The 16,597-nt window shown below is 45.9% G+C and overlaps 1 protein-coding gene across 1 annotated transcript in view; it reads left to right on the top strand.

Moving 5' to 3' along the window:
* The window catches only part of LOC136579754 (complement factor B-like), an 81,324-nt gene that overhangs the window by 14,096 nt on the left and 50,631 nt on the right, over nt 1-16,597 (top strand). Inside the window, exons 5-7 of the mRNA XM_066579815.1 lie at nt 10,443-10,628; nt 11,895-12,068; nt 14,755-14,850. Of these exons, the coding sequence (XP_066435912.1) occupies nt 10,443-10,628; nt 11,895-12,068; nt 14,755-14,850 (456 nt within the window). The remainder of the gene's footprint in view (nt 1-10,442; nt 10,629-11,894; nt 12,069-14,754; nt 14,851-16,597) is intronic.

Consider the following 16,597-nt stretch of genomic DNA (forward strand, 5'->3'; position numbering starts at 1 on the left):
CAGTCAGACTGGGGTTCTTTAGAAGTAGACACATGCAGTTACAACTCCCTGTGGACCCACAGCATGGGTGGCTCCCTGGAACCCACCGGCGGTACATAAATACATCCCATTGCAGTGCCCAACACAGCGGATGTAACGTCAGCTGTAATGCAGGTGGGCTAAAAATTGATTTGATTACACTGTAGGCCAAAAATTGGTGTACCAACAGTACTAATGTACCTCAGAAAAATTGCCCATGCCCAACCAAGACGGCAGGTGAAACCCATTAATCGCTTTGGTTAATGTGGCTTAATTGGTAACTAGGCCTGGAGGCAGCCCAGTAAAAATAAAAATTGGTTGAGGTGAAAGTTTCAATGCTTTAATGAGCATTGAAACGTAAAAAAATTGTTTACAAAAATTATATGACTGAGCCTTGTGGGCCTAAGAAAAATTGCCCGTTCGGCGTGATTATGTGAGGTTTCAGGAGGAGGAGCAGGAGGAGGAGGAGGAATATTATACACAGAATGATGAAGCAAAAAGGTCCCCGTTTTGGATGGTGATAGAGAACGATGCTTCCATCCGCGGGTGCAGCCTACTTATTGTTTAGGTATCGCTGCTGTCCGCTGGTGGAGAGGTGGAGAAGAGAAGTCTGGGGAAATCCAGGCTTTGTTCATCTTGATGAGTGTAAGCCTGTCGGCACTGTCGGTTGACAGGTGGGTACGCTTATCCGTGATGATTCCCCCAGCCGCACTAAACACACTCTCTGACAAGACGCTAGCCGCAGGACAAGCAAGCACCTCCAGGGCATACAGCGCGAGCTCAGGCCACGTGTCCAGCTTCGACACCCAGTAGTTGTAGGGGGCTGAGGCGTCACGGAGGACGATCGTGCGATCGGCTACATACTCCCTCACCATCGTTTTACAGTGCTCCCGCCAACTCAGCCTTGACTGGGGACCGGTGACACAGTCTTGCTGGGGAGCCATAAAGCTGGCAAAGGCCTTGGATAATGTTCCCCTGCCTGCGCTATACATGCTGCCTGATCTCTGCGCCTCCCCTGCTACCTGGCCCTCGGAACTGCGCCTTCGGCCACTAGCGCAGTCGGATGGGAAGTTTACCAACAGTTTGTCCACCAGCGCCCTGTGGTATAGCATCATTCTCGAACCCCTTTCCTCTTCGGGAATGAGAGTGGAAAGGCTCTCCTTATACCGTGGGTCGAGCAGTGTGTACACCCAGTAATCCGTAGTGGCCAGAATGCGTGTAACGCGAAAGTCACGAGAAAGGCATCCTAACATGAAGTCAGCCATGTGTGCCAGGGTACCTGTACGCAACACATGGCTGTCCTCACTTGGAAGATCACTTTCAGGATCCTCCTCCTCCTCTGGCCATACACGCTGAAAGGATGACAGGCAAGCAGCATCTGTCCCCTCAGCAGTGGTCCAAGCTGTCTCTTCCCCCTCCTCCTCATGTTCCGCCCCCTCCTTCTCCTCCTCCTCTGGCCATACAGGCTGAAAGGATGACAGGCAAGCAGCATCTGTCCCCTCAGCAGTGGGCCAAGCTGTCTCTTCCCCCTCCTCCTCATGCTCCTCCCCCTCCTCCTCATGCTCCTCCCCCTCTTCCTCAACGCGCTGAGATATAGACATGAGGTTGCTCTGACTATCCAGCGACATACTGTCTTCCCCCGCCCCCGTTTCCGAGTGCAAAGCGTCTGCCTTTATGCTTTGCAGGGAACTTCTCAAGAAGCATAGCAGAGGAATGGTGACGCTAATGATTGCAGCATCCCCGCTTAGCATCTGGGTAGACTCCTCAAAGTTTCCAAGGACCTGGCAGATGGCTGCCAACCAGGCCCACTCTTCTGTAAAGAATTGAGGAGGCGGACTCCCACTACGCTGCTCATGTTGGAGTTGGTATTCCACAATAGCTCTACGCTGCTCATAGAGCCTGGCCAACATGTGGAGCGTAGAGTTCCACCGTGTGGGCACGTCACACAGCAGTCGGTGCACTGGCAGATTAAACCGATGTTGCAGGGTCCGCAGGGTGGCAGCGTCCGTCTTGGAGTTGCGGAAATGTGCGCTGAGCCGGCGCACCTTTCCGAGCAGGTATGACAAGTGTGGGTAGCTTTTCAGAAAGCGCTGAACCACCAAATTAAAGACATGGGCCAGGCATGGCACGTGCGTGAGGCTGCCGAGCTGCAGAGCCGCCACCAGGTTACGGCCGTTGTCACACACGACCATGCCCGGTTGGAGGCTCAGCGGCGCAAGCCAGCGGTCGGTCTGCTCTGTCAGACCCTGCAGCAGTTCGTGGGCCGTGTGCCTCTTCTCTACTAAGCTAAGTAGTTTCAGCACGGCCTGCTGACGCTTGCCCACCGCTGTGCTGCAACGCCGCGTGACACCGACTGCTGGCGACGTGCTGCTGCTGACACATCTTGATTGCGAGACAGCGGTTGTGTAGGAGGAGGAGGGTGGTTTAGTGGAGGAAGCATACACCGCCGCAGATACCACCACCGAGCTGGGGCACGCAATTCGGGGGGTGGGTAGGACGTGAGCGGTCCCAGGCTCTGACTCTGTCCCAGCCTCCACTAAATTCACCCAATGTGCCGTCAGGGAGATATAGTGGCCCTGCCCGCCTGTGCTTGTCCACGTGTCTGTAGTTAAGTGGACCTTGGCAATAACCGCGTTGGTGAGGGCGCGTACAATGTTGCGGGAGACGTGGTCGTGCAGGGCTGGGACGGCACATCGGGAAAAGTAGTGGCAACTGGGAAACGAGTAGCCGCCATCATGCTTTTGAAAGCCTCCGTTTCCACAAGCCTATAAGGCAGCATCTCCAGGCTGATCAATTTGGCAATGTGCACGGTTAACGCTTGAGCGTGCGGGTGCGTGGCGGAGTACTTGCGCTCGCGCTCAAACAGTGGCGCCAGCGACGTCTGGACGCTGCACTGAGAGACATTGCTGGATGGGGCCGAGGACAGCGGAGGTGATGGTGTGGGTGCAGGCCAGGAGACGGTAGTGCCTGTGTCCTGAGAGGGGGGTTGGATCTCAGTGGCAGGTTGGGGCACAGGGGGAGAGGTAGTGGTGCAAACCGGAGGCGGTGAACGGGCATCGTCCCACCTTGTGGGGTGCTTGGCCATCATATGCCTGCGCATGCTGGTGGTGGTGCCTCCCTAGCTGATCTTGGCGCGACAAAGGTTGCACACCACTGTTCGTCGGTCGTCAGGCGTCTCTGTGAAAAACTGCCACACCGTAGAACACCTTGACCTCTGCAGGGTGGCATGGCGCGAGGGGGCGGTTTGGGAAACAGTTGGTGGATTATTCGGTCTGGCCCTGCCTCTACCCCTGGCCAATGCACTGGCTCGGCCTGTGCCCACACCCTGACTTGGGCCTCGGTGTCCTCGCCCGCGTCCACGTCCTCTAGGCCTACCCCTACCCCTCAGCATGCTGTATTACCAGTAGTGCAGAAACAGAACGCTGTAATTTAATGTGCCGCTTATTGGCCTGTGGTTGGAGGCTGACTTCGTTTACGGAACGCCAGGAAATAATTTGGCGCAAGCCTGCTGTAACACTTAGCTGGCTGCGTATGATTTAGTAGAACTACTACACCCAGCACACACAGACCCAGAACACTGAGCACAGTGACAGGCAGGCCAAATAGATTTTTTGCCCATTATTTTTTTGAAAAGCCCCACTGCCTATATTCAATCAATAATATTTATATGTCTTCTGTCCCTGCCTAAACACCACTTCTGTCCCTGGAGTATTACTGCAGGGCGCAATGCTCTGCACGGCCGATATAGCAAAAAAAAAAAAGTGCAACACTGCAAAAAGCAGCCTCCACAGTACTGCACACGGTTAGATGTGGCCCTAAGAAGGACCGTTGGGGTTCTTGAAGCCTACAATCACTCCTAACACTCTCCCTGCCTAACCACCACTTCTGTCCCTGGAGTATTACTGCAGGGCGCAATGCTCTGCACGGCCAATATACCAAAAAAAAAAAAAGTGCAACACTGCAAAAAAGCAGCCTCCACAATACTGCACACGGTTAGATGTGGCCCTAAGAAGGACCGTTGGGGTTCTTGAAGCCTACAATCACTCCTAACACTCTCCCTATACCAGCTCCAACACAACAGCACTTTCCCTCAGCTAAGTCAGAAGGCATCTGTGGCGAGCCACAGGAGGGGACGATTTTTATACTCGGGTGACACCTGATCTCCCCAGCCACTCACTGCAGGGGGGTGGTATAGGGCTTGAACGTCGCAGGGGGAAGTTGTAATGCCTTCCCTGTCTTTCAATTGGCCAGAAAAGCGCGCTAACGTCTCAGAGATGAAAGTGAAAGTAACTCGAACATCGCGTGGTGCTCGTTACGAGTAACGAGCATCTCGAACACGCTAATACTCGAACGAGTATCAAGCTCGGACGAGTACGTTCGCTCATCTCTAGTTAGTACCAATTCAGAATGCATACGACTTTTTGATCGCTTTTTATTGCATTTTTTTCTGGGAGACAGAGTGACTAAAAAAGGGCATTTCTGGCGCTATTTTTTTTTTTTTTCGGACTACGTTCACTATGTGGGGTAAATAATGCACTACTTTGATAGATCGGACTTTTACGGATGCGGCGATACCAAATATGTAATTTTCTTTTATGATTCAGATTTTTTTTATTATAGATATGGCAAAAGGAGGGTGATTTAAACTTTTATGCCTTTTTTTTAAAACAATAAATACATTTTTATTGATCTTATTTTTACTTTTTTTAAAACCCCCATGGGGGACCACAACTGGTGCTTTGATTGCTCCTGCAGTACGATGTAATGGTGTACAATTGCAATTATTGCCTGCGGGTGTCAGCTGTAATAAACATCTGATGCCCGTGCTGTATGAATGGAGGTTGCGCCACGATCTCTCTTTACACATACCCCAACGCTGTACGTCCTGGAGCGGGAAGGGGTTAATCTGCAGGGTGCACAGCATGGAAAAAAATTTTACGTGGCAAAAGTAGCTAATTTAGTAGTAATCTCACCATATAAAAAATGGAATGAAAAGGGATGAAAATTCTGCACAGATCAATAAATGGTACTAGTTAAAAGTACAACTCATCCTGCAAAATAAAAACCCTTACACAGCTCTGTTGATAAAAAAAAAAGTTAAAATGCTCAGCAATAAAAAGAAAAAAAATATTATTTTATTTTAAACTGTGAAAAAGTAGCTAAAAAGAGAAAAACTATTACAATTTGGTATTGGCATAATCGTACTGGCCTGTAGAATTACTTTAGGCTGGGTTCACACAAGGCGGATTTGCCGCGGAAATTCCACGCGGAATTTCGCCGCGGCAAATCCACCTGCGGCCGCTAATCTCGGCATTAGCCAGCCATGTGGACGAGATTTCTCAGAAATCTCATCCACACGGGACGGCCAATCCGCTGCGGTAAGTCAGGCAGGAACCGTGGCTGCGGCGACCGCAGCCGCGGCTTTAGATTATGCAGCATGTCTATTTTTCTCCTCAATGGGAGCGCCGGCCGCACCGGAAGAGCGAGCGGCCGGGCCGCTTCAAAGCGGTTCTCCCGGCGGAAATCTTGCGGTTTTTGCTGCGGCCAAACTGCGGGATTTCCAGCGGGAATCCGCCCCGTGTGAACCCAGCCTTAATATATTATTTATACTGCTCAGAGAATGCAGTGAAAAATAAAAATAAAAAACATGCCAGAATTACAGATATTGTTAATCTTGCCACTAGAAAAAAATGGAATAAAAAGCGATCAAAATTTTACATGTTCCTAAAAATTAGATAAATGAAGACTGGAGTTCATCCTGCAAAAAGCAAGGCCTTCTAGAGCGCTGGTAATGGAAGAAAAAAAAATAATACGGCTCTTGGAATGTGGCGACACAAAAGCAAACCTTTAAAAAAAAATTTTTTAAATGTTCAAAAATAGCAAAACATAAAACAACTGTATAAACTTGGTATCGCCGGAATCGTGTGACTCAGAGAATAATGAGAATATTTATTCTGCACGCTGAACGCCGTAAAAATGAAATCCAAAAAACAAATGTCAGAACTTCTTTTTTTTCCCCAATCTCTCTGCAATTTTTTTTCAAAAGTTACGCAATACATTATTTATACCCAAAAATGATGCCATCAAAAAGTACAACTTGTCCCACAAAAAACAAGCCCTCATATGGCTGTGTCAATGGAGAAATGAAAAAGTTATGGCTCTTGGAACGCGATTGGAAAATTAGTTGAAATTAAATGATTGGCCCATTTAACCCCTTAGTGACGGAGCTTTTTGCTTTTTTCCATTTTCGTTTTTTCCTCCATCCTTTTAAAAGATCGTAGCTCCTTTTTTTATCCATCAACGTCGCTGTATTAGGGCTTGTTTTTTGCGGGACGAGTTGTATTCAATGGCACTATTTATCTATATATATAAAATTGAATGTATGTCTGTCTGCGTGCGTGCGTGTCTGCGTGCGTGTCTGTTTGTCCTTTATGCGCTACTACACCATTCATCCGATCGCCGTGAAACTTTGGGAAGTTGTTAAGTACACTCCTGGGAAGATTATAGGCATAGTACAAATATCCTACGATAAATGGCGCGCGAGCGTCGTCGAAAGTTACGCCCCCCCCCCACGTAGATCGAATAAGTAAGCCACCTGCTATTGTGATGTCATCACTGATGTCATCAACATCGGACGCCCTTGAACATGCCCCAACATGTTCTATAAAGCTGCATTGTGATGTCATTAAGGCTGTATTATGACACGTACAGCTTGGAACCACTAGAGCACGCCAGCCAATTACCATTGGAGTTGGAAGTGGGTAAACAAGTACTAGGATATCTTCCTAAGAAGCCACAGCAGCCGGATAAATTGTATGTTCCACCCAACGGCTATTTTATTCAGCCCGCAAGGGGGAAGCAGCGGCCTACAAAATCTAATTCTCTCATTTCCTGATGTCATAGATAGATAGATAGATAGATAGACTGTATGCAATAACCCTGATAGATAGATAGATAGATAGATAGATAGATAGATAGATAGATAGATAGACTGTATGCAATGACACGTACAGCTTGAAACCATAAATACTAGAGCACGCCAGCCATTTACAGTCAGTCTCCATTGGAGTTGGAAGTGGGCAAACATGTACTAGGCCAGTGATGGCGAACCTTTTAGGGACCGAGTGCCCAAACTACAACCCAAAACCCACTTATGTATCGCAAAGTGCCAACATGTCAGGGGGCGGGGCTTATCACAACGTATGATTTTACCCCCGTCGTTCTAAAAAGGACAAGGCTGTTTCAGAATAGACCGGGTGCAGATTCTGACTGCTTTTTGGACGCGGAAATACTGCAGAATGTCCTCAGCGGAGATTTCTGTGGAAAATTCTGCAGCATTTCCGCATCTAAAAAGCAGTCAAAATCTGCACCCGGTCTATTCTGAAAGAGCCCTGCCCATTTCTGCCACATGTACACATACCCCAGCGGTAATAGTGACACCTTCACCCCAGCGATAATAGTGACATCCCACAGCAGTAATAATAGTGACACTCCCCCCATTAGTAATAAGAGTGACATACCCCAGCGGTAAACCTCAGTGGTCGCTGCTGCCGTCATCTAGATATATAAAAACGTAGTATGTATGTATGTCTGTCTTCGCAGCAACGCGCGAGCATGCCCCAACATGTTCTCTAAAGCTGCATTGTGATGTCATTAAGGCTCTATTATGACACGTACAGCTTGGAACCACTAGAGCACGCCAGCCAATTACCATTGGAGTTGGAAGTGGGTAAACAAGTACTAGGATATCTTCCTAAGAAGCCACAGCAGCCGGATAAATTGTATGTTCCATGTAGGAAGCAGCGGCCTACAAAATCTCATTCAGGTAGGTAGGTTCAGTTCTTGGAGGTTGGGGAATGCTTATGGGCAAGGCCTTATGTCTCATCCCAACTCGATTATTCAATTCTAAGCGCAAAAGAATTAGCGTCCAAATTTTATGTACGGAATTTAATTCTCTCACTTCCCAATGTCATAGAAACTTGAAATTTGGCTCGAGCATTGATTATGTCATAAATAGGAAAAGTTAATGGGTCCCAACTCGATTATTCAATTCAAAGCGCCAAAGAATTAGCGTTCAAATTTTACGTACGGAATCTAATTCTCTCATTTCCTGATGTCATAGATAGATAGATAGATAGATAGATAGATAGATAGATAGATAGACTGTATGCAATGACACGTACAGCTTGGAACCATAAATACTAGAGCACGCCAGCCATTTACAGTCAGTCTCCATTGGAGTTGGAAGTGGGCAAACATGTACTAGGCTATCTTCCCAAGAAGCCACAGCAGCCGGATAAATTGGATGTTCCACACAACGGCTATTTTATTCAGCCTGCAAGGGGGAAGCAGCGGCCTACAAAACCTCAGTGGTCGCTGCTGCCGTCATCTAGATATATAAAAACGAATGTATGTATGTCTGTCTGTCTTCGCAGCAACGCGCGACGGGTACGCTAGTTGTAACATATAATGTACTGAAAAACTTTTAAAAAATTGTAAGTGGAGAGAAATAGAAAAAAACGACATTCCACCATCTTTCGGTGCGCCCTGTTTCTACGGCGAACAAACTGCTACAATAAAGATCCGATAACTTTATTCTATGGGTCAGTACGATTACTACGATACGAAACTTGTATAGTTTTTTTTTATGTACTACTTGTTTTTATTTTTTAAGATATTTAATTTAAAAAAAATATTTTCTGGGTCCATTTTCTGCGCACAATATCTTTTTTATTTTTTTGTTGACATAGTTGTATGAGGGCTCTTTTTGTGTGGTACGTCCTGTCATTTCCGTTGCATACAATTGACTTTTTGATTGCTTTTTATTACATTCTTTCTCAGAGTTAGGTTGACCAAAAAAGTGCATTTCTGGCGTTCTTTATTTTTTTTTCACCGTGCAGGGTAAATAATGCATTACTTTGATCAGACTTTTATGGACGCAGTGATACCAAACACATATTTTTGGTTTATTATTTTGATTTGTTTATTGCAAATATGGCAAAGGGTTTTTTTTTTTAACTTTTATTACTTTAAAAAAAAAATAATTACTAAAACTTTATTGATCTTATTTTTACACTTTCTTTTAGCCCTCCTAGAGGACTACAACCAGCGATGCTTTGATCGCTCCTGCAGTATGACGTAATGCTACAGCATTACGTCATACTGCTTTTTGACAGGCAGTCTATCAAGCCACCCCATGGGGATGGTTTGGTAAGCAACCTGCTAAGGCAGCCCTGGGGCCTTTCATCCCCCCCCCCCCCCCCCCCGGGCTGCCATGACACCTGTACGGCTCCCCCGATGTTCAGGGCATTTAAAGGGTTAATAGCCGACTGATTTCGGCTATTGCCCGCAGGTGTGAGCTGTAATAAACAGCTGACACCTGCGATGTATGGAGGGAGATAGTTGCGCTATCTCCCTCCATACACGTCCTGCAACAGCTATGGGGCTGTCACTAACGGGTTAAAAAACCTGCCCCCGAGGGGTCTGACAGGGTGGTAAGAAACCCGCCACTAAAGGGGTTAAGTCATGAACCCCAGTTGTCAACAAGGCACTATGCAGGCTGGTGGTGGTTCCATACTAGTGTGGGGTGTTGTCATGGCATGTGTTGGGTATACTAGTCCGCCTAAACATGTCATTGACGGGTGCTTGCTATGTTTCACTGAATAGTGATCATTTGCAACCCATCACATGTATCCCCATAATGATGGGATATTTCCACAGGGTAATGCACCGTGCCATCAGGCCCAAGTTGTCAAGAACTTGTTTGAGGAGCATTCTGGAGAGTTCCTACGAATGGTGTGACCTGCACGTTTGTACAATACACAAGCTCAATTGAGCATTTATAGGATGTGGTGGAGATGTCCATACACCCGAGATCCTGCGCCTAGAAATACAACAGAGCTGTGGGTCAGAACAGCATGGTTAACATTCTTTCAGATGTCTTCCGTCCACTTGTGGAGTCAATGCCACATTGAGTTGCTACACTTCACTGTTCTAGAGGGGGTGCTAGGCAATATTAGTTCCAGTCTGAAGACTTTTGGCATGTCAGTGTATATCGGGGGAATAGCTATAAGGGTGCAGAGGTAAAGGTTGCACCCAGCCTCTGGTACCTGCAAAGAACCAAAGGCCTTTCTACCACATAAGAAGAGTATTATAAATGGCACTTAGTAGGTGGGGACATAGATTTTACATTGGGGCCTGGATCCACAAGTTATGCCTCAGGCAATAAAGGGTATAATATATGACTGTGCCACTTAGCAGTGTTGGAATTTCTCCTCAGAGGCTTCAAAGAAGTTTGTCCTCTACTGAAGCTTTGTGGACCATCACTGTGACATGACATGGGCCCAGCGAAGGATCGACTGGTACCAGAACTCATACTTAGCATATCATTCTTATGTGTTATATTTGTTCCCATCACCCTACAGCCGTGCAGTGCCCCCGACCAGCCATGTTTGAAAATGGAGAGTTCTATCCCCGGAAAGTGAGATATTTTGTAGGAGACATCCTTGAGTTCGAGTGCTGGGGAGGATTTAAAATGTTTGGACCTGTAAACCGTACCTGTCAGTCAAATGGAAAATGGAGTGGAAAAATTACAGTATGTGATGATCAAGGTACAAATATGTCATAAATCTCATATGTTGGTGTAGTAGCAGCAGGGTTTTGGTAGGTTATATGCTTTTCTGAAAAGATGACCTCTCAGGTTGCTTTTGAAGGTTTGGAAGATGGGGGAGAGTGTGATCATTTGGTGTACTGAGCTCCAAAGTATGGGGGATGCATGGGAGAAATTTTGGAGATGACTGTGTAGCAGTGGTTTTGTGAGGACCAGAGATTACATGTAGGGAGGTTTTGGAGGATTGAGTCAGAGATGTATGGAGAGGACAGGCTGTGGACTAGAAATTACATGTGGGGATGTATCGGAGGATTGAGTCACAGATGTATGGAGGACACAGGTTGTGGACAATCTTGTATGTCATTGATAATATCCTGAACTGGATTCTCTGGATGATGGGTGGCCAGGGAAGGAATTGGCAGAGGGGAGAACAGCAGGGAAGTATCAGGAGGAAAGGTAGATTAGTCAGGCAGCAGACTTGAGAATGTACTGGAGGGGCTCAAGAGTGCTGGATGAAGGGCCAAAGAGAAGGATGTTGCAGTAGTCAACGCAGGAGATGATAAGGGAATGCACTAGACATTTTGCTGTCTCAAAATTGAGCAATGAGCAGATCATGGAGATGTTTTTTGCTTTGGATGCGGCAGGAGGTGATAAGGGCTTAGTTATGTGGTTCGAAGGACAGGTTGGAATCAAGACTTACCTCGAGGCAGCAGATTTGTAAAACTAGGAAAAGCACGGAGTGTGATTGATAGGTCTAGTGGGAGGGTTTCGTGAGATGGTGGGGGGACCTAATGAGTCCATTTCTCTCTATGTTGAATTTTGAAAAGCAAAAGGAGAAAGCAGGAGGATATAGTTGATAAGTAGTCTGGGACTTTGGATAGCAGGGACGTAACGTCTGTCATAAAAGTGGTTCTGAAAGCCATGAGATGGTATTCTAGGCTAAAGGTATAGATGAAGAAGAGTAGGGGTCCTAGGACAGACCCTTGAGGGACATCAATAGAGAGAGTGCAAGAGGAGCAAGTGGTGTGTGAGCGGGAAACACTAAATGCTCAATTGCGACGTTATGAGGAGATCCCAGTGAGGGTTTAGAAGAGTGAATGTATAAAACGTGATTTACTATGTATATTATCTACCGTGATCATGCTCTGGATGAAGGAAACATACCCTAATATTACTCTGACACAATTGTCCTCTCTCTTCTCTGTGCATCTCTTCTGCCATTTCCATTCCCCTTTAACACCCCCTCTGCTTTCCACACATTGCACAGATGGCGACTGTCCAAACCCAGGAATTCCTCTCGGGGCAAGAAAAGTAGGTACTTCTTACAATATTGAAGCCACAGTGAAGTATACATGTGAGCCTGGGATGGAGATGCTCGGTTCTAAGGAGAGAGTATGTAAAGAAGACAAGAGTTGGTCGGCTGCAGAACCGTCCTGCAGATGTAAGATCATTCAGATTAAAGTCAAACTGCCTGACTCGCCTATTTAGAGTAATATGATGTAGTTGTTTGCAATTAGGTTTATGATAAATCGATATATATATTTACGTACAGCACCATTATCAAGGTTGCCAACCACATTACAAGGGGTCATCCAGGACTAAAATTTGCATTTACTCTGAGGAAGCCGCATTTAATGCGGCAATACACGTGGGGCTTGGGGTTGCTACTTCAGGCATATATTTTGTGGCTACTTCAGCCTGGATTTGTCTACATTCACTTTCTGGAGTGCATGGTTTTAGGACTACTTTTGCTACTTCCCAATACCAGATCATTCTATTCCATTTGGGACTTTTCATTTCTGATTATCTCATGCACTTGCACTTTATTATGTTTTCAAGTCCTATTTCATTGGACTAAGGCTCAGACTTGCTCACAGGGAAATGGGCGAAGCCCCCGTTTCCCTGGTTAATTCCTTTTAAAGTTGAATTCCCCGGTGGACCCCCCACTTTTTGCACAAGTGGTGCATTAAGAGGCTGGCTAGAATCCTCCTTCCTTGGGGCTGGCCTTCTTGATGTTGCTGTGCGTCCTCCATCATCTTGCAGCTCCTCCATGCTGCATGCACATGTATGTTCAGCTCACAGAACTGATAGGATGAATAGTGTAAGGCAAGATCCAGGCAGCAGGCTGCTGATAGGGATTCTACATTCCCCGACAGCTGCACACCTCCAGGACCTGCTAGGAGTTGTAGTTTTCCCCACAGATTGCATTCCACAAGGAACCTTCCTAAGGCCTCATGTCCACGGGCAAAATAAGAATTAAAATCTGCAGTGTTTTTACCATACGTGGATCCGCGCCCCATAGGAATGCATTGACCACCCGCGGGTAGATAAATACCCGCGTGTGGTATTTAAAAGTGAGTTAAAAAATTTCTGGAGCATGAAAAAAAATGGACATGCTCCATTTTAGTGCGGATCACGCATGCGGGAGCTCATAGAGTACATAGCTCAATTGATCTCCCGCATGAAAAATAAAAGACAATTACAGTGCATCCGCAGTCCAAATCCGCGGTACAGATTCGCAGCGGATCTGATTTTCCCCGTGGACATGAGGCCTTAGGGCTCTTTCTCATGGTACGAAATTGGCAACAGGATTCGCCGCTTGTTGAAAAATTCTGCACCAAAATCTGCAGGTCTAACATGCAGATTTTAATGCGGCATTGAAAACTGCTTAATTCTGCTGACAATTCCACATCAAAGCTGCATTTAGACATGCAGATTTAAGTTGTGACAAATTCTGCTGTGTGCTGCGGAACAATTCCGTCCAGGTGAGATCACATGAAAACTGTACTGGCCCAGCACATCATCCTGGTCCCCTCCATAAATGTCATACATCTTTGTCTAAGGCTGGACACCCACTGGCATTTTAATCTCTCTTGCGCTGCGAGAGTAAGTGAAAACACTCTGAAAGGGCTGTGTTGATTGGCTGAGCATTCATGAATAGCTAAGCACTAGCTGTAATTGGCTGAGCGGTCAGCCAATCAGCACAGCCCTTCTTAGGAGGCAGGGATTTTTAAATCCCCACCTGCTGAAAGTGCTGGACAGCAGTGTCAGGGAGCCAGTCGGAGGACGCGTCTGAGTGGCGGAGAGGTGAGTAAATTTTTTAAACTTTTTATAACCAGTAATAGATGATTTTCAGGGAAGGGCTTATATTTCAAGCCCTTCCCCGAAACCATACTGCGGTGTTTGCCACAAACCACTTCTTTCAATGGGACCGGCAGCAGCGCCGATCCCATTGAAAGCAATGGCATAGCATGCTGAACTTCTGCCACAGCTGTCACAGCTGTGGCAGAAGCCTGTGGTGTTCTCTCTATCTTTTCAACGGGGCTAGCGCTACTGCCGCTGGCCCAATTGAAAAGGCTGGTGATATCCCGGCGTCATCTCGGCTTTTTTCTCGTGCTGCGAGGCGAGTGTTTTCACTTGCTCTTGCAGCGCAAGAGAGAGAAAAACGCCAGTGGGTATCAGCCCTTATGTAGATGCAAATTCCTGTTCTCAGCATTCTCCATATACAATACTTCAGTGGAGACAAAGATGCTCACAAATGCAGCTGACTTTCAACTGAAGTGTATGAAAAGTGAATGAGGATCTGGTAATATTTGCATGTACCTGTAAGGGCTCACACCCACTTGCGTTTTTGTAACACTATGATATCGCTGCAGTTTTTTAACGCGACTGTCAATGTTAAAAACGCATTGCAAGTTTGTGCTTTGCAATTTTTGTGCGATGCGTTTTTAACATTAGAAAGTCCCATTGACAATCGCGTTAAAAAACGTGCAAGAAAAACGCAAGTGTACAGGAGCCTTAAACTGGGTGCCCAGAATAATTTTTACTAGTGGGCTCTGGGCAACCAAGTCCGATAGTGATTGGACTGTTTATGCCCTTTGGTTGTTGTACTATGCTGCTCTTGTTGTGAGGTTTATGTTTATCCTTGTAAGTTACCTATAATGACCATTTGCTTTATTGTAGCATAAACGGTATGTCTTTGAACTTGACCGCCATCGCTGACTGACTATTAGTGACGTATCCTGAGGATAGGCCACCAATACTATACAACTGGATAACCCCTTTAACTACAAGTGAGAGATTCCTGCTGATTTTGATGGTGACTGATTTACCTCTTTCTTCCACAGACTGGTATACATTCGATACCCCAAAGGAGGTGGCGGAAAGTTTTTCTGCTTCCATTTCTGAAACAATTGAAGCATCTGACCCCAATAGGGTAGAAGGTAGGAGAACTAGACATAAGATGACCTCTACAATGGAATATACCTATGTGTAGTAGGAGGGTGGACACAATAGAACATTACCGCTCTATGGCTGGAGAGCATCGATGCTGTCTATATTCTGCTTTATGGGGCGCATTATAATCATAGACTGGTATAAAGGAGAATGCAGAAAACTACATGTTTCACAATGTAGCTCAGATTAATAACTCTGACCAGGCTCCAGGATTGGATAGCAGAGTCAAATAAGAAGAAGAAACAATGTCGGGTTCAAGGTCCAGTTTTGTTTAGGATATTGGTTTCTTAAAGGCCCATTTACACATAATGATTATCGCTCACAATTCTCTCAAAAGCCATTATTTGAGTGATATCTTTGTGTGTAAATGCTCCCATTTTTTACTCTTCGGCTGAACAATGATTTTTAGCTGTGCACATCTGTGCTGTGCATTATTTAAGGCACATTTAGACACAACGATTATTGCTCAAAATTTGCTCGAAAGTCATCTTTTGAGTGATAATCGTTGTGCCTAAACGCGCGGCCATCATGCACTTTTTGTGCACTATTCACTCATCGCTAACTTTTCGCAAGCTAAAAAACAGCAATGAGCCTTATCAGTGCCGCACGCTGAGTTCTCAGCGGAATACTGCTGATACTATTGTTTCAGCCTGTATCCTGCTTGGAGCTCTCAGCTGGATACCAGCTGAGAGCTCCGAGAACACAGTAGGTGTATGCAGAAAGCAGCGCTACAGCTGTCTTCTGCATACCCCGCTCAGAGCTCTAAGCTGGATACCAGCTGATAGCTCCGAGAACACAACAGCTGTATGTAGAAGACAGTGCTTCAGCTGTCTTTTGCATACCCCACTCAGAGCTCTCAGTGGGATACCAGTTGAGAGCTCCGAGAACACAGCAGCTGTATGCAGAAAACAGCTCTCCCGCTGTCTTTTGCATACAGTGGGAGCCTTTATTTACACACTAATAAGCTCTTAAGTAGCTAATTAGCTACTTAAGAGTTTATGCAAAGTGATTGCTCAAAACTGTCGGTCAAACTGCCATTTGAGTGAATTTTGAGCGATCAACTTTCTGTGTGAATGGGCCCTTAGCAGTGCAAATCTTTCAGGCAGGAGAAGATAACACAGCCCCATGCTGTGTTTGCTGTCCATGGTGCTGAATTTTCCACATGGCGCTAGAGATTACATTGTTTTCTCTTTGCAGCCCATGGATGAACAATGGAGCTAATAGCAGAGCTCAGACCTCCTGCATACAAATGAAGCTGATAAAGTACTAATGGGCATTATTGCCCATTAGTACTTTATGCAAAATGATCACTGATCTTTCAATCTTTTGAAGCATCATCTTTGTGTGTAAATGGGCCTTAAGAAAAGACTGTTGATGTTTCCTTTGCACAAGCAAAACTTCCTATCTGTAAATGAGGTCATGAAGGAAGTAGATGAGATTTTCGTAGAAGTGCAGAAGCAAGAGACGATATCTGAAATACAGAATAACGGTGCTGAATTCAAGGAGTTGTACAGGATTAGAAGAACATGGATGCTTTCTTCCAGAAACAGTGCCGCACCTGTCCATGGCTTGTGTCTGGTACTGCAGTTCGACTCCTTATAAGTAAATGGGGCTGAGCTGCACTACCACAAACAGCCTTTGGACATTTTGAGAAGAAAGCAGCCATGTTGTTCTGATTTAAATAATAAAAAAAAAACTTTAACCCCTTCTTGTAGTAGCACTTTTTTTGTTTTT

This window comes from Eleutherodactylus coqui, chromosome 10 (genome assembly GCF_035609145.1).
Source record: "Eleutherodactylus coqui strain aEleCoq1 chromosome 10, aEleCoq1.hap1, whole genome shotgun sequence".
NCBI lineage: Eukaryota > Metazoa > Chordata > Amphibia > Anura > Eleutherodactylidae > Eleutherodactylus > Eleutherodactylus coqui.